At 44.2% G+C, this 18819-nt stretch overlaps 1 protein-coding gene across 1 annotated transcript; it reads left to right on the plus strand.

Moving 5' to 3' along the window:
* The first annotated feature begins 3833 nt into the window (after positions 1-3833).
* STEEP1 (STING1 ER exit protein 1) lies at positions 3834-11332 on the plus strand. The gene is made up of 7 exons (XM_072981027.2): positions 3834-4029; positions 5756-5873; positions 6847-6888; positions 7883-8021; positions 8880-8969; positions 9975-10067; positions 10888-11332. Exons 1-7 carry the CDS (start codon positions 3906-3908, stop codon positions 10948-10950), a joined length of 669 nt encoding a protein of 222 aa, XP_072837128.1. The 5' UTR covers positions 3834-3905; the 3' UTR covers positions 10951-11332.
* Positions 11333-18819: the final 7487 nt, after the last annotated feature.

Consider the following 18819-nt stretch of genomic DNA (forward strand, 5'->3'; position numbering starts at 1 on the left):
GTCGTAAGATCGAATCCAAGTGACGGAGTGAGCACCCGTCGCTTGTCCCAGCTCCCGCCAACCTAGCGGTTCGAAAGCATGCAAATGCGAGTAGATAAATAGGGACCACCTCGGTGGGAAGGTAACGGCGTTCCGTGTCTAAGTCGCACTGGCCACATGACTACGGAAGATTGTCTTCGGACAAAACGCTGGCTCTATGGCTTGGAAACGGGGATGAGCACCGCCCCCTAGAGTCGAACAGGACTGGACAAAAATTGTCAAGGGGAACCTTTACCTTTACCTTTCATTATGTAAGCTGCCTTGGGCCCTTTCTCAGGAGGAAAGGTGGGCAAAACAGTTTAAATAAATATATAAGCGACTAGCAAGCCCTCATAAATTTGCCTGGTCAGAAAAAAAGGACTACCAGATTGAAAAATGACCAAAATATGCGGAGTGCAGCTGCCAGGTATCTCTTTATTGCATTTATAAATAAAGAGCAGCCACCATATGGAAAACCTATGAAACACATGCAGTTTTGGGAAGATTATAAATACAAATATACAATTAAAAATGTACACTTATCTTTTGCTATGTATAGCAAAAATAAAAGTACCCAGTGCAGAGCAGTAGGTAGAGGTCGGCTATTATGACTCAGGAGACCTGGGTTCAATTCCTTGCTCTGCCATCGAAAGTCACTGCAGGTGTGGAACTGGTAAAACCATTCCTTAAATATCTCACGTATCTTGGAAACCCAGTTAGGGTCACTAGAAGTCAGTTCTGGCTCAAGGGCACATAATAAACAACAGTAAAAATTAGTTTATAAATCAGCTACGATATATTTAAAGACACTGTGTCTGAGAATATATCTTATAAAATAAATAGGACCTTTGTTTTCTGAAGGACTGCATTATTTCACACTACAGTGACTAAACTCTGAGATCTTTAGGGCAAGCTCTGTTTTTACTTGTTACCTTTTGGGGCACATTTGATGCAGACCTGAGAGGGGCCATTCTTGGTGGCCACTTGCCAAACATGAAACCCAGGTCCAGAGCAGCCTAGGTCTACCACTGGCAGGCAAAGACCTTTTAGTAGCTGACTCCAGTTGCTGCAGAAGGATCTTTTAACTGGGATTAGTTTTCTATTAAATTGTTTCATATTGATAAGCCCAGGCTGTGGAACACTGGAAGGTGGAAAGTCAGCCCACAAACACCACTCCGATGCCAGCTTTGAGATTTGGGAGGTATTGCTTGGGCCCAATTCAAGGTGCTTACTTTTATATATAAAGCCCTACACAGCTTAGGACCTGGTTACCTAAAGGACCACCTTCTTCCATTTACGAGCCTGCCCATCCTCTAAGATCAGTCCAGGAGGCCCTTCTGAAGGTGCCATCCCTGAAAGAGGTGAGGGGGAGTGGCATGCCGAAATAGGGCCTTCTCAGCTGTTGCCCCCCAACTTTGGAACACCCTATAGAGGTCCGCCTGGCTCCAACACTCTTGGCTTTTCGGCGCCAGGCAAAGACCTTTCTGTTCAGCCAGCATTTTAATTAAATAGTATTCTTTAGCGGGCCATATGAGATGCAGGATCTATTAATGATAAATTGACTATTTTTAATATAGGTTATTATTATAATATTGGTTATTATTTTTATGTGGTTTTAAAGTTTTAATATTGCTGTGCGCCTCTCAGAGACCATTGGTAATGGCGCGGCTGAAAAAAAATCTTGTAAATCAATTAAATAAATAACTATTAGAGGACTTGTACCTAGATCAGAATTCGCTTCTTCTGGTGTCCTGCTTCAGCAGATCTTGGAAAAAGTACAGCTTTTCAAATTCCCCAGCCAGCTCTAGTGGTCTTAAAGAGGAACTCTATCTCCCAGGACCACTGCTTCCCACTTAACTGCCCTCCCTCTCTGGGGTCAATCTACATCCCTGCCTACTGAGAAAAGCCAAGGAGGAGCAGCATCTCCTCTTCTTCATTTTTTGTCACTGCTCCTAGACTCAGAAAAGGCAAATAAACAAGCAGAGGCAGCAAGAAGCTGCAGCAGCGCCAAGGGGCTCCTGGAGGTCAGCCTGGCAGGGTTGTCGGCTTCAGCAGTTGCCTGGCTCCGCTGACCCTAACATGGTGGGGCAAATTCTGAAGCTCTGGTAGGTCTTGCCACAACAATTCCCACTGGTGATGTTGAGTCAATGTACTGTAATGTGTTTGTGTGGATCTACGCAACATTTCTGTACTGATGAGGGTGCCAGGCAGATGGGGCCCGCAGTCTGACTGCAGGTCAAGAAGGGTTGGTGCCAGGGAGGAAGGTGCACAGGGTCATTCAAGGGACCCATGCCTGTGCATGCAAGAGGGCTGATCCATTGCAATCCTTCAGAATGCAAATTGGGCACGGGCTGATCCCAGTCTCACTCACCCCACCTGCCTCCTTCCTAAAGAAGACAATCCAGACCCCACCAGTGCTCCCTTCTGCAGTGTTTATGCATGAAAGCTTGCCTGCCTCTCTCTCTCTCTCTCTCTCTCTCTCTCTCTCTCTCTCTCTCTCTCTCTCTCTCTGTGTGTGTGTGTGTGTGAGTGTGTCAAAGAAAGAGAGAAAACCACGTTGGTCCCTGGTTCTGCATGTTGCACCCCAAGCTTCACCCACCACCAACCGCTGTGCCTTCCACCCCATCACCCACAATGGACAACAACCAAAACCGCTTTCAGATGATCAACTGCCACTTCTGTCATCTGCTGGCTAAGGCTGATGGGACCTGCAGTTTAACCATGTCTGGTAGAGCCTACCATGGCCTTAGAGCGGGAGCAGGCAACATGGGGCCCCCAGAAGATATATTTTGGCTTATAACTCCCATCAGCCTACGAGATTACAGCCAACAACATGCAAGTATGGGAACGGTGAGGGTGGAAAAAAAGAGCCTGGAGGGTCAGGAGGTGCCCACCTGCCTCTAGAGCTGCTTCCCCCAGTTGGGTCCCTTTCCAGATGTGTTGCAGCTTCTTACTCCGTAGCACGGATTGTGATTTTTATACCCACGATCATCTGGAGCCTACGTGGTTGATGGTGGCCTCATACTTTATTTATTTATTATTTATTTATTTTATTAGATTTATAACCAGCCCATCTAGACAGGGTCTACTCTGTCCTGCCACTTGGTGCAGCCTTGGGCATCCTGCACAGTCCCAAAGCGTCAACAGGAGAGCCTGGTAAATCACCTCTGAGTAGTTAATACATAATAGCATTGATGATGATGATGATGATGATGATGATGATGATGATGATGATGATGATGATGATGATGACGACAACGATGTGCTGTCAATTCATGGCGACCCTTGCCAGAGTTTTATAGCTACAGAGGACTCAGAAGTGGTTTCTACCTCCCTAGGAAAACCTTGGGAGAGGCGTCCAAACTCTCACCTGCTTAAAAGGTACCAATTTTTTTTTTGGGGGGGAAGCTGCTTTACAGACCAGGGGGAAACAAATCCCCAAGGAAAGCCCTTGGTTAAAAAACGACCTTATATTTTCCGCTCACACGCGCGGCGAGGACGGAGGGGCATCGAACCCGGGACTTCTCTCCCACCGCCCCCCCCCCTTCCTCCGCTCCTCCGCGTCCCCGCTCCAACGCAACAGAGCTGGGCGGCGTGAATTTCGGCCGCGGACCACAACTCCCAGAAGGCCACCTCCCTGCCGCGCTGGGGATTCTGGGAGTCGTCGTCGTCATCCCAAGGAAGGGGCGCCTCGGGCGCCGGAGGAGTGACGTCGAGAGGACGCGCCGCGCGACGCATCTGCCCGCGGAGGAAACCCGGAAGCGAATGCGCCCGCCCCCCCCCGTTGCGTGGCGTCCCGGCCCCCTCTCTCTCTCTTCCCCGCCCCGAGGAGGCCCCGGTCCGGACGGGCGTAGGCTCCGAGGGCGCCCCGCCCGCCGCCGCCCGCCATGCCCAAGGTGGTGTCCCGCTCCGTGGTTTGCTCCGACACCCGCGACCGCGAGGAGTACGACGACGGCGAGAAGCCCCTCCACGTGTACTACTGCTTGTGTGGACAGATGGTGCTCGTGTTGGGTGAGCGAGGAAGCGGGCGGGGAGGGAAGGGAGGACGGAGGGAGCGAGCGAGGCGGGGGGGGGGGAGAGGTCGTCCCCGTTCCCGATCTCCTCGGCGCCCAGCCGGGTGGCGAAAGCCGCCTCCCACGGAGGGCCGCCCCGAGACACCGGGCTGCCTGAGGCAGAGCCGTGACAGGCGTGTGTGTGTGTGTAGGTGTAGGCACGAAGGCCCGCAAGCCCCTCGGCCCGGTCTCTCTCCCTGGCGGTGAACCGCACTTTCGTGGATCAAGGCCACTTACTTTCTTGTCGTGGCAAAGAGCCAGACTGGAGGGCTGCCCTATTCATAGATGGCCCCACAACCAGTTGGCGATAGAGATGATGAAGGACATGAAAAAGGGCTCGTTAAGGAAAGGAACAGGCTAGCAGGCTGTGATTAGTTTTAAGGGTCAGTCCAAAGTGGACCCGGGCTGTGTGAATTAATGTAGTTTACCCTTGATAATGAATTGCATAACCCTTGATTGCCATTAAGTGGGTCTCCAGCAGCCATTTGAACGGCGTCTCACCCGTTTCGCTATCAAATGTGGTTTGTAGTGGACCTCCCCCCCCCCCGATACTGGCAGGTCAACGTCCAAGTAAGTTGAAATGTTCAGATACAGTTTTTTGTGTGTTGACTTTCCTGACATCAAATGTACATCTATTGATCCTGTTGCATGAAGCTGGGTCAGTGTGACTCATGCAAAGTGCAGAAGGCCATTGTTGGCGACGGATGGCACAGATCACATTAGCGGAGAGACAAGTAGTCAGGCCCTTAATTAGCCTACAACTCCTGTCTTGCTTACAGAGGACGCTGGAGGGAGGCTGCTGTGTGAGTAGTCACTGTCACATCACCTCCTGATTGCCCAAATTCTAGGCAAGGAAGCATGTTGGATACTCCGAGTCCTGTGGTTTAGACCTCAGGCAGCTGTGTTTTTTAGAACCATGGGTCCCGGAATTCCCCTGTTGGCATGGTGCTAACAAGGGATTCTTTGAGTTATGATCTGAAACAAGCACTGGATGTAGAACTGTAATTGTGTAGGAATCTAAATCAAAAGAGTAGGTTGGGAACATGTGCCTCTAATGCCTCTCCCCCCCCTCCCCAAGATTTGTAGTCTTCGTAGGGTTATATCAGAAATCAGTCTTGCAGAGAAGGAGCATTTCCCCCCTCAGTGTGCGGGAAAAGTTAGTGATGTCCTTTTGTGTAATGAGCATGCTGGTTTCATGTTCATCACACCCCTGTAGGGTGAGTCCCCTTTTAGGATACCCATTTCACAGATAAGACAACCATGACTGAGTCAGTTATTCTTTCCCATCTGGGAGTAAAAGTGAATCAGAAAAGACTTACTTTACAATATGCTGTTGAGAGCTAAATGTCTTTTATATCAAAATGGTTCCACCGTACAAACCCTGATAACTTGCAGCTGCAAAGTGTAAAAAACAATAGAATGCACCTATTCTGATGGAATAATACAGCAGAAAGTACGGTAAAGGGAGTACCTGAACCATATTCATGTTTAATACAGCTGGAGATACAAAAGTTGAACTATTTCCAGCAAAAAAAAAAAAAAAAAAAAATGACCATTGCATTACAAGTGTGCACTGTCCACTGGCCAAAATGTTGTCCAGACACAGTAAACAAAAATGCCTACAAGATTAATTCTGCTTCCTAATACTTTATTTGTTTGTATTTCTTACTTTTTGCCTCCTGAAGACTGTCAGTTGGAAAAACTGCCCATGAGGCCTCGCGACAGGGCCCGAGTGATTGATGCAGCCAAACATGCCCACAAATTCTGTAACACAGAGGAAGAGGAAAATGTCTATCTCCGCAGGTGGGAATACGTCTGAATACTATACATTGGTTATGACGAAAACATACATCATGGCAGGAGTGAGTCTCGTGGTGCAGTGGTTAAACTGCAGTGCTGTTTAACACTGGCTGCTGTTCAGTCTCTGCTCACAAGCTAAGTTCAGGACCAATGGATTCAGGTAGCCCACTTAAAGCTGACTCAGCCTTCCTTCCTTCTGAGTACCCAGCTTGCTAGGTGGCAAAGTGTTCCTTGCATAGTTATGTTGTAAACCACCCAGAGAGTCCTCTAGCACTATGGAATGGTATATGAATCAAAACAACAGCAACAACAAAAAGCTGTAGGTTTAGTTAGTGGCAATCAAAATATGCTGAGGTTTTAGTGGGGCCTCAAGATCTCCTCTGGAATTATATTTTGGCTTTCAGGTTGACAAAGGTTTCTCCATGCTTATCCTATAGCATCCCTTCTCATTCCAGACCCCTCTAGATACATTGAATTTACGCTTCCATTATCCCAGTGCATTTGGCCACGTTAGCTGGGTTGATGGGAGTTGTAGTCCAAACACATTTGGAGGTCTTGACACTAGAGAATGCTGCTCTATTCTTAAGAGCTCATGAAAGTTGCCACTAGCTAATGTGTATACAATTCTGTGAATACTTGTTGTTGTTTACTGGTTAATTGTTGATCACAATTGTTACACATTTACTAGTTGTCCCAAGATGTTCAAATGAGCTTTAATTTGTGAATTTTTATTTAAAAATAGTCTCAGCTAGTGACAGGGTTTAATTGTATTTTATTGTACCTATTAGATAGAGTTGTTATGTTTTTATTGCATGTTGTAAACCTCCCAGAGAGTGGGATATATACTGTATATATATTTCTAATGGGGCAATATAGAAATGGAAATATATACGTGCATGCTTTCTGCTCCTTCTTGAGGTTCATTCCTTCACAAGTGTTATGTGATTGATATCTTTTGTTTTCCCCTCCCCATCAGGCCAGAAGGAATTGAGCGCCAATACAGGAAAAAGTGTGGAAAGTGAGTATTTTCAGTACTTGAAAGTGCAGTTATTTTCAGGATGGTTAGTTCCTTGAGATTGTGGTTGCAGAATCAACAATCCACAGGAGCCAGCATGATGTGGTATGTAGTCAGAGGGGAAAGACTGGAATCATTAAATGAAACTCAGTCTAAAAGGAGAGATATTCTGAAACTGCAAAAGAATGGGTTTTATTTGCTACAAGAGGCTAAGTTATTTATGAATTCCTTTGAGGGGTGTCGATTATTTTTGTAAAAACTGTTTTTTATAAATAATTTTAAATTTTGTTTTTAATTTGTTTCTAATAATTTTAATGTGTTGGATATGGCTGTGGGAGCCCTGCAGCGCAGCAGGATGATAAACAAAGGCTGTAAGTAAACATACACGTGTTAAAATATAGTAGTAACAGGAATAATACATTGGTAAGATACAAAGTGAACACATCCCCTGAGTTGCAACTATTTTCATGGTTGTCTTATACATACTAGCAGTATAATAGCTTTTACAGAAATTGTTGTCGAACCATTTCCAAATTTCATGCAGTGGCAAGCAATGGGATCTTACATACACACTGCTATTGTAGAAATTTTTAAATAGCCCTGAAAGAGATTGGAAAATAATTGGCTGAACTCATTAGAGTTATTTTACCAAATAACACCCATATTTTATTCTACAGGCTGAGATGTTGCCTACCATTATATATGGTGTCATTGGGCATGAAGAGATGATTGGGAAGAGCTTGGTTTGAATTTCCATTAACCACAACATTCAGTGGTGACCTTGAACCAGGTGTTAGCTCTGAGTTATTCCTCAGAGATTATGATCATAGTTGGTACTGTAGTCCTGTAATATAGCTCACCATTTAAGTCTACCCGTACTGCAGTGAGGGATGGGTGGGCTAAAGCTGCCTTATGCTGCTTAGTGAGTTCATGAGATGCAATCTTGTGCAGTGGTTAGAGTGCCAGATAAGATTCTGAATTAGATTTTCCTCCCCAGGTGCGGATTGCTTCTCTTTTACCAACACCAGCAAAAGAATGCCCCGGTGACATTTATTGTTGATGGTGCTGTGGTCAAATTTGGACAGGGCTTTGGCAAAACAAACATCTACACCCAGAAGCAAGAGCCACCCAAGAAGGTACAGAGACAGATTTGATCATCATAGCTTTTTTTCTGTGTTGGGGGGGGAGCTAGGGAGGGAGCAGTCAAAGTGTCAGTATGGATTCCTGGGGAACAAGGGCTAAGGGAGAGCGTTTACCTTGATGTCCTGCTTCCTGGTGGCATCTGATTGGCTGCAACAGGAAAGAGGAGGATGGATGGGATGAGTGATTGACCTGAGCTCTGCATCTTTTCTGGAGCAGGTTTAGGGAGGATGATGCCTCCAGGTGTTCATGGACTACAGCTCCCAACGGACCCAGCTAACATGTCCAATGGATGAGCATTGTAGGAGGTGTACATTTTACTTTTGGGGGGAAACAGTTCTGGAATTCCCCTGGGCAGATTCGTACACGGCCAAGCTAGCTAGGGAGTTTTGAGAACAGTAGTCCAAAAAAGTAGGTTTTCTGAGCCCCGAGCAAGAAGTGCAGCTTTGTGTATGAAACCATGGCATGAATGTTACCAGAACAAGTTCTGAGAAGTCTTGGGTTTTCATCTTCTTCTGCCCTTCCTTCGTTACTTCAGCTTTTTGAATGTGTTAAGTGGTGGTTTTGCCATACTGTTTTGCAGTTGTCTTGTCTGTTTTGCACAATCTCGAACCATCATTTGCATGTTCAAATATATTGACAAAACCATTTTTTTCTGTATTGAAAGATCTGGACATTGGCATACAGATGTCAGATGTGTGTAGAGCAGACCCACCAGAGCGAAATTCTTTTGGGTTTTTTTTCTTGTGTTATACTTCAGAAAAGCCTGGAGCTGTAAAGCAGAATTCCTTCTGTGTTATTTAACTTCTAACATATGGTGTGCAAAATTTCAAAAACAAACCTTTGTTTCCAAGGTGATGATGACTAAACGGACCAAGGACATGGGCAAATTCAGTTCGGTCACTGTCTCTACCATTGACGAAGAAGAGGAAGAAATTGAAGCTGTAAGTTTTATATGGTTCAAATGCTGGCTTACGTTTCATCCTTGTGCTCCATTGTGGGTGTTCGGGTGGGCACAGGAGAGTGGGTTTTGTACCAAGGCCTGCAGGTTGTAGCACTCAGATGTCTTAAATTGACCAAAGGTAACATTTAGTTACATTTTAGGGGGAAAATACTTTTGAAAAACTAGAACCACAACAGTTAATAAATACTTTAGAGTTGGAACTATTACTGTAACTTATTACCTTCTAAAAGTATCTTTCCAAGTGCAAGAGAAGACAAGCGGAATGGTTATTTCTTTTTACTTTTTAATAGTTTATTTGCTGGAGTGGGGAAAAATAGCTGCAAGGGAAACAAACAAATCTCCTTGAAATGCAGCTGTGTACATATTGGAAAGTAAATATTTGGAAGGTGTCTGTGCCAAATTGCAACGTCACAGTATTGTTATCATCTCGACATTTCAAACTTGGAAACTGATGTATAACCAATGTTTCAAAAAACTTTATTGGTGATAACTGATATTGTATACAAAGGCCCAACACTGAATAGATATTGTTTATTTTCAGGCTGCTTTGCCTTAATTTCATGTATCCTTTGAATCTGCATGGATGTTCCTGAGGACGATGGTCTATGTTGAGTGCCCTCAAGTTGTGACCTCCAAAAAAATCCTATAATTAGTTGCCTTGCTCAGGTTTTCCAAACTCAGGTCCATGGTTTCCTTCTAAGGGTACAGGCCTTATAGTACCTGCAGTGCCTCTGTGTTACTGTCTTCCTGCTTGGGAAAAGGACTGTCCATCTTTGATCTGGATGTGTGAGGCCACCATCCTGCCTGTACTTAACCTGGGGATAAGATCCATTGCATTCGGAGTAAGTTTACTTCTAGGAGATGTGTAGGACTGCAGTGGGACTATCTTCCCAAAAGAGCTGAGAGGAAAATGCAGTGTAGCTTTTTATCCTGTCGTGAATTTGGAGATGACTCTTTCCCCCCACTGTTTCTTGTGTCTTCCCAGCGAGAAATTGCTGATTCGTATGCACAGAATGCCAAGGTGATCGAAAAGCAACTGGAGAGAAAGGGCATGAGCAAAAAGAGACTGCAGGAACTGGTAAATGTTGCCTTTTTCTTCCCACCCACCCTGGTCCCCGTCCTCTGGCCATCTTTTACATTGTCTGGGTCGGCTGTTATGCAGGGATCTCCCTTGCAGGCTGAGGAAGATGGATTTGCTTTTCTGTCAGTGCCAAGAGGAGCAAAGAATCTTGGCGTGCCTTAAAAACAGCTTTATTTGGCATAAGCTCTTGTGGATTGTAACCCACTTCGTCAGATGCACCCGAAAGGGTCTACGTTGGAAGGTGTTCATCCACACCAGAGAAGGAAGGACTTCAGAAATTTCTCTTGAGGCCCAGAGGATGGGTCTAAAGTTGGGGACCTCCCTCCAGGAGCACACCCTTCTTCCCTCATCTTCAGAGGTGGAGTTCCAATATGTTATTCGGTCCCCAGAAATGGCCTTGCAGGGACCATACGTTTCCAGTCCAAGTGCATTTGTACTGCACAGTTAGTCCGGTTTGGTCTCTCCTTTAACTGTTATGGTTCCATGCGTAGAATTGGGTTTGTAGTCTCTTGCAGAGCTTAAAATTCTCCTCTTAAAAGCTGTAGAGGAACTGTCTGGAACCACTGCTTTAGAGTGCTCTGCGTTAGAGTTCTCAGAAACTTCCAACTGCTTCACGAAACGGCAGAGGCTAGGATTAATAGGAGGGAACCATAGCAGTTAAACTGGCCTCAGACTGCTATAACTATTTCATGCAGAGACATTTTTAAATCTTGCAGCTATTCCTGTAGTGCTCATGCACTCAAGAAAATGTGACCAAGGGATAGTAGCAGGAAATAGGATTTTAGTTTAATTTATGTTGGGTTTGTTTTTTTATTAGGCTGAACTGGAAGCAAAGAAGGCCAAAATGAAAGGCACCCTAATTGATAACCAGTTCAAATAATAAGTGCTGGAACAGAGCGGGAGCCAGAAAGTGATAGTTCTGAACATGGAAGTCAACAGTGGAGCAACTTCTGTTATTTCTGGTGTGCCTGAAGAGATCTCAACACATCTGTTAAAACATGCCATGTTGGTACCTCTAATTCCTGTTGCAGATTTTGTGCGGCTTGCATGCCATGTGTTTAACATCTGAAACCTTATTCGAGACTTCATGCAAGCTAGCAGCCTGTTCTAATTGCATGTGCAACCAGGCATTAGCTTGGATCGGCTGGACTGAGTCTTGTATTTACCTATTTTTCTCGTGTACATAGTATTGCTGTCATGTTTAAAGTTTGCATTGATAAGACAGAAACAAGTGTAAATAAAAATAAATCTTTGAGAAGGTATTTTGGTAATATATTCTGTTTCCTCACTGTTTCTCCTGGGAAAAGTTACATAACTTGATTGTGTATACATTCCACTGTCCCTTTGAACAGAGGCGAGGAATAGTTTTCCTGTTCATGGCCACATTTCCTCCTGGATCGTTTATTGGGGGCCACAAGCTGCTAGTGGGAGGGGGCCACAAGTGGGTGAGGCCAGTTCTTCTCAAGCCCCCACTATCTGTTTCCTCTGTCCTGTGCTTCAAGAAAGTGATATTAGTTCATATCCTATTAGTTACACTCACCAGCATAATACAGTTGGTGTGAATCTCATCAGCAAGAGACATGAATTTAGGTATTTCGTATTACACACCAAGCTGTGCAATTCAGTGCCCCAACAGCAAATGCTTACATTAATTTCCTAACTTGTAGCAGTTTGCTAACAATATTTACATCAATTGTATCTTGTTCCCATAAATGCTTAATAAATATTTTAGCTACTGTTTCTGATACAGTAAGTGATATACATTTTATTTATATCCTGCTTTTCGTCCAGGATTGGGATCAAGATGGGTCACACAATAATTTTTTTAAAAAAAGGAACACTGTTAGACAAGTTGTAATATAAAAACTCAGTTGAATTGAAAACAGTTTCTACAGCATGACAGTTAAAATAGTCATAGTTTTAAAACAGAGACTTCACCCATCAAAGATCTCTCCTTAACTTACCTTTGGAGTAATGAAGCCGCAAAGAGGACTTTTGGGTGCCTGTGGAACTCAGTTCCAAGGGAAATGCAGTTGGCTCCCCCGCCCCTTTGTATGATCCTTCTGCCAGCAAACAAAAATGTTTCTGTTCCTACAGGCTGGCTACGGAGGAAGGGATGTTTAATGTTAACTATTGCATTTTCTCCTCCTTTTAAAATACCATTTTACATGTTTAATATATCTTAGTTATGTTTTAATATTGTAACTTATATTTTTAACTGTTACCTGTTTTTAATTCATACTCTGTCTTGTATTGGAAGGAAGGCAGAGTAGAAGTAAAAGACATACTATAGAAGACCTAAAACAGCATCATAAACAACATCAAATTCTCACTTAATGAGAAATGGAAAGTAGAAGTGGCCCCAGATGATCATTCAATGTGAAAATGAAAGAGGGAGAGAAGTGCAGGAAAGAGCTGGAAGCTCTTGGTCCAGGGGTTTTCAGCCCTCCAGATGTTCCAGCATCAACTCCCTGAAGTCCCAGCCATTCTGATCAATGGTCTGGGATTCTGGGAGTTGAAGTCCCAAATAACTGGAGGGCCATAGGTGCAGAACCACTGCTATAAAGAGTGCTTTGGACGCAATACCCATGTTTAGAGCTGCCGTATCCAAAGTTAGAACAGAAAAGTGTTCTTTTCTTTCAGGAAGGAGAAACGTGTTGCAGGAGTAAGGCTTGGTCAGTAGAGGGCTTCCAATGATAAGTTCCAAAATGCAAGCTTGAACAGCCAGCTTCCCTTGCATGGGAGCGAGGGCAAAGTCCCTTCCTGATTTTTAGCAAAGGAGATTGAATCCAGACAGGCAAACTCTGGTTTTGAGTTGCAAATTTTGATTTTCTCAAGGGAAGGAAAGTTTTGCTGAACAGCAGTGGTCCTTCGGCTAGAGGAAATTATCAAGGTGATGTGTGGGAGTTTGGTTCACCTTTCAGTGCTGACTTACCTGATGCACATTTCCCGAACCAGTATGTGACTCAAGTGTAGCTAGACTTGCATATTCACCTGCTTGTGTTTTGTGATCCAGTCTGCAATTAAAATGTGTGTAAATGTATTATATTTGGGAAATGGACAAAGTGGCGTCTCCTGCTTTATTCACTGGGATAGCTACGCTGATCTGTTCTGCATGTGTAACAAAATCAACAGTGAGGCACTTTGAACATTAACAGATATATTTTAGTGTGAACTTTTGTGGATCGCTACCAGTTTCCTCAGAAAGTATATTAAATTGCCGTGTTTTAATGTGACAACTACGTATTTGTATGTTTTTACCCACAGCTGTTTTAAAATTTATTTTCATTTGTATCTGTTCTAATTTTGCTGTCAGCTGATTTGGGTCTCCTTTTTGAGTGCAGGAGAGGATATAAAATTAATAAATCAAATTTATAAATAAATTTCCTTGAACTTGAATCTTCACAAATACACAGTGTAACACCCTACAGGGTCTCTCCAAAGAGAAACAAAACACAAAATATAGGTCTCTATATGAGCATGAATGGGCTGTGTCCTAAAAGCAGCACTTAGGGACTGGCATTACTAAAGCTAAGCGAGGCTGCATTGGAAAATTTCTAGGTGGAAAAACACAGGGAACTGGATGCAAGAGCCGGCCGTAGTAAATAAATGTATTCTCAGAGCTTGAATACAATGAGTTACAGGTATCATTCTCCTTTGTAAGGGGTAAGGGACACTGCACCCCCATGTAGTTCAAAATTTTGTTTATAGCCCTTAGGTCCCTACTACAAAGCATAAACACTCAATTCACACAGAGAGACACACAAAGAACAATTCTCTCTATTGGGGTTCTCTTCCATAGCATTGACAATCCTTTCTATACAGTACCATGTGTAATGTGTCTTAAAACAGCAGTCCCCAACCTTTTTCGGTCCGTGGACCAGCTGGGGAAGGTGCGGCATCCCCCGCGCTCATGCGAATGGCACTGCCATGCGGGTGCGGGTGCAACCACGCTCATGCGCATGCGCAAAGGGCGGTGCCACCATTTGCACAAGCATGCTTGCGCCCATACAAGCGTGGTGCTGCCGTTCGCAAACAGCCTTTGCAGGGGTGAGTGTGTGCGGTGGGTGGGGCAGGAGGTGTGTCTTCGCAGCCCAGTGGGGCTCAGGCCACTGACTGGCGCCAGGCCGCGGACTGGGGGTTGATGATTCCAGTCTTAAAAGTCCTTATGACCACCCCCCCCAGATCTAGAGGCTGAATTAGAGATGCTGTGTTGGAAGGCAAGCAAATCACTTCAGTGCCTTTTGTATCGAACACACGGAGTTTTAGGTGGCTGGGGCACAGTATTTATTGAATATTTATTTATTGAATTTTCTTTATTTAAATACTTATTTCTTTGTTTATTTAAAAAAAATCAATGTAGAACCAAACCATGCTGCTGAAATCCATGAAAAATCAAGGAGGAACTATAAAATAGTCATCTGTAATAAAAAAAAATTCTTTTGATATTAGTGAAATAGAAATAGAAACACTGCTACTTTATTGGTGCAATGAGAATAGCCAATGGGAATTTGGAGTCATTTTAAAGTGTCTTGAATGTAATGTTTCAATGTAATTGAATGTTTTTTTAAAGTGTCTTGAATGTAATGTTTCAAAGTAATGGTTTTATGCCATTCTCTTCTCAAATTTGCTCCCCCAAAAGGTGGCCAACCAAAAAAAAATTTTAAAATAGGCAATGCAACAGGTCACACACGAGCGTGTTTGGTGTTGCAATGAATCAGGATCAATCCATTCTGTCCTATACTCTGCAGCAAGTAACAGGAACAAATTATTTTTTTAAAAAATCAACTTTCCAAACTCGATGGCTAAGCAACAGTTCCCTTTTTGCAAAAACTAAAATGCCATGTGAATGTTTCCAGTTACATTTGCTGGGTATCCTTCACAGATAAATTTCCTGGGCATGAGGATTGTGACACAAGCAAAGGTGGAGCTTGAGTAAGTTATATAAAATAAACTTTTCCAGGCTTCTGGTATCTCCTTAAAAGGCAATTCGGAGGCAGGGAGGGAGGCTGGTTGGGAACCAGGGTTGGTTAGTGAATTTCAGTCAGGTGATCATGGAAGGCAGGAAATAACTGGCAGGAAATCACCTTGAAAGTCACTCTCATGACGAGGAAGTCAAAATCTTCATTACCTGTTCCAGAGCAGCCAGCCTTTTTAGCTGCTTTGTGGTTTGTGGTTCACGTGAGCAACTGCGTCTGGGACTCTGTGTGTAAATGGAAAGTTACAAGTTTCTCCCTCCAAAAATTATCTCCATTCCGACACAAGAAACAAGGTAGAAGAAGGAAGACTTGTGGGAATTAGACTAATGTACTCAGGAGAATTATGGTTTTCCCTGTAGTGGTGTACGGAAGTGAGAGCTGGACCATAAAGAAAGCTGACTGCTGAAGAATTGATGCTTTTGAATTGTGGTGCTGGAGGAGACTCTTGAGAGTCCCCTGGACTGCAAGGAGATTAAATTTATTTATTTATTATTTTATTTATATCCCACTTATCTGGTCGTGTCAGGACCTATCCATTCTGAAGGAAATCAACCCTGAGTGCTCCCTGGAAGGACAGATCCTGAAGCTGAGGCTCCAATACTTTGGCCATCTCATGAGAAGAGAAGACTCCTTGGAAAAGACCCTGATGTTGGGAAAGTCTGAAGGCAGGAGGAGAAGGGGACGACAGAGGATGAGATGGTTGGACAGAGTCATCGAAGCGTCCAACATGAATTTGACCAAACTCCGGGAGGCGGTGGAAGACAGGAGGGCCTGGGGTGCTCTGGTCCATGGGGTCACGAAGAGTCGGACATGACTTAATGACTAAACAATAACAGGAGAATTAGGGCTTTATTCCCAGCTTTGCCGTGAAACGCTAATACTTCCTCTGAGCTGAGATACCGCTATAGTCCCCACTATAACTGGAAGGAAAACAGATGTTTACTAGCAACAATATATTGTTGCGAGCTAGCTCAGTGGTTTAGGTGTGTGGGGCCAGAGGTTGGGAGCTGGATTCCTCATTATGCCTGCTGAGAGTAGAGCCAGCCTGTGTGGCCTTGGGCAAGCTGCACAGTCCCAGATTTTCCCCAGAAGTATTAAACTACTCCTGAGTATTCTTTACATGGAAAACCCTGAAAAGAGTCTGCATCATTCAGAACTGACTTGATGGGACATGATGATGATTATAATCCATTTGGGGTGATTTGAGCTTAAATGGACAATTAAGAGCCATTGGTTTTGCAAAAGACCTGCTCCTGATGCAGAAGAACACTTATAGAGCTGGTTTGTTGATCTGCATCAAGCTTTGCCGTCGGAGTCCTTTGATTCCTAGTTATGGGTCCTGACAACGATGGCAAGAGGAACAGGACAGAATTGTGGTAACAAAATAAAGTCCCTTCTACTTGATAGCAACAACAGCACCCTGTCAAGCTTGTCGTTAACTGTTGTTCGCTGCCTGTAATAGCACTAAATCCCTGAAAAGCGTGTCTTCTCTAACTGGGATAGGAATCCTATTGCTTTCTTTCTTATCTATAAATGTGAAAACGTCAGGAAGAATACGTTGACACACTTTCTGAAGGACATGGCGCACCCAAATGCCGTTCAGAACCTGCTCAGCAACTGTTTCAACAGCTACGCAGCTTCAGCGCTAAAAGTAAAAGCTTTTGTATCCGGTTAGCTTTGGTCTAAACCGAACAGCGCAACTGACGCTGATTATATCAGATTTTTTTAAAAAAAATGTTTAAGGTTCAGATCAAAACAGATTTCAGCCAAGCCTTCTTCCTGATAAACTAGTCATTGAAAGGAAGGAGTTTCTGGTTATAAGAAGTAAAAAAAGAATGTTTCCTTATACGTAGGAACAAAGAGAAATGCCTTCTCAGTTGTTTGTTACTGCAGGCCTTTGGTTTAGTCAGAATTTACTCTGCTGAGCTATCTTTTAATTGCTGATTTTATCTGCCCCCAAACCATTCCAGGACTTGGGAAAATTATTTTTTGGACTACAGCTCCTGTATTCCTCAGCTAGCTAGTACACATGCTGACTAGGAGACTCTGAGAGTTGTAGCAAACACACACACACACACACACACACACACACACACACACACACACACACACACACACACACACACACACACACACACAAACACTGGGGGTCAACAGAAAGAGAACACAGTAAGGGACCTTGAGTTCCTCCATGAACACACGTTGGATGCACAGATTAACAGGAACAAAACTTTCAGAGTCAGAATTCTGGACCATTTCGATTACCAGGGACTGGCGGTGTTTCCCTCACCCAACTCTGTTCTTCTTGTCTCTTTTGAACTTGGCTGTCACCCTCACAACAGCGGTTGTCAGGATGGATTTCCCTAGCATCTGCGTATTGTTATGAATTACCCCTGTTCTTATCCAACATATCTGACTTGATCTTGACTGGGCAATTAGCCTCCGGAACTGGTTTTGATAGTAAGCGTCAGTGTAGCTTCCTCTGTTGTTGTATGGCAATAGCATATATCATGGTAAACACCTGCACTTCAAAATTTGCCCGTCTTGTCTCTACTGCTCAGTTTGCTTAATGGTAGATCCAGCTCTGACTTCACTGAATTTCTGGACATATTTTGTCTTCCCGTTGGGGTCTTGTGTGGGAGATATTGACTCCAGTTTGGAGGAAGATTGGATCTGCTCCAGGTTTTAGCCTGAAGTTTATGGGTGCTATCCAAGGTGCTGAATGCTATCCCCCAAATAGGTTCAGTACCTTGGATAGCCTAGACAAACCTAGACAGCATCTTAAAAAGCAGAGACATCACCTTGCCCACAAAGGTCCGCATAGTAAAAGCTATGTTTTTTTTCCAGTAGTGATGTATGGAAGTGAGAGCTGGACCATAAAGAAGGCTGACCGCCGAAGAATTGATGCTTTTGAATTGTTTTGTTTTAAATTTGGGGGAAAACGGGGGCATTAAAGTCTTTCATGTGCTGGAAGAGACTCTTGAGAGTCCTCTGGACTGCAAGGAGAACAAACCTATCCATTTTGAAGGAAATCAACCCTGAGTGCTCACTGGAAGGACAGATCCTGAAGCTGAGGCTCCAGTACTTTGGCCATCTCATGAGAAGAGAAGACTCCCTGGAAAAGACCCGGATGTTGGGAAAGTGTGAAGGCAAGAGAACGGGACGATAAAGGACGAGATGATTGGACAATATCATTGAAGTGACCAACATGACTTTGGCCCAACTCTGGGAGGCAGTGTAAGACAGGAGGGCCTGGCGTGCTCTGATCCATGGGGTTATGAAGAGTCAACTTAACAATTAACAACAGACCTTGGATAGCCATGTTCACACTAAAACCCACAGTGGATTAATCACTAGGGGTGTGCCATTTGGTAGACACCTGCATTTCACTCAACTCTAGCCAGGCCTAGTCTCCCACAGCAATACAGCATTCTAGCCTCATTTCCTGCTACACTCTCTGTATAGCCTAAAGGGTGGCACGGCTACTATGCCCAGGAAGCATTCCAGCAGGAAATGAGGCCTAGAGGTGAGAGAAATACAGGTGCCTGAAGGTATGGGTCTGTGGGCTGGAATTCTCAGAAATCTGCCTGGGGAATTCTGGGAGACGAAGTTCCCCTCCCAAAAGAGAAACCCCAGAAGGCCTCACCCTGTCCATCACCCTTGCAAAAACTGAAGATCACAATAACACTTTTAAGAGTCTATCTTTCAAGAAGTGTCCAGTATTCTTTATCAGAGCATGAAAAAATAAAGGGTTTTTTTTGGGGGGGGCA

This window comes from Pogona vitticeps, chromosome 11 (assembly GCF_051106095.1).
Source record: "Pogona vitticeps strain Pit_001003342236 chromosome 11, PviZW2.1, whole genome shotgun sequence".
NCBI lineage: Eukaryota > Metazoa > Chordata > Lepidosauria > Squamata > Agamidae > Pogona > Pogona vitticeps.

Bases quoted from the DNA above. Each gene is read 5' to 3' on its own strand.
- STEEP1 (XM_072981027.2), top strand. From the start codon at position 3,906: ATGCCCAAGGTGGTGTCCCGCTCCGTGGTTTGCTCCGACACCCGCGAC. The intron at 6,889-7,882 runs GTGAGTATTTTC...TTTCCTCCCCAG, and splicing joins TACAGGAAAAAGTGTGGAAA to GTGCGGATTGCTTCTCTTTT. The intron at 10,068-10,887 runs GTAAATGTTGCC...TTTTTTTATTAG, and splicing joins AAAAGAGACTGCAGGAACTG to GCTGAACTGGAAGCAAAGAA.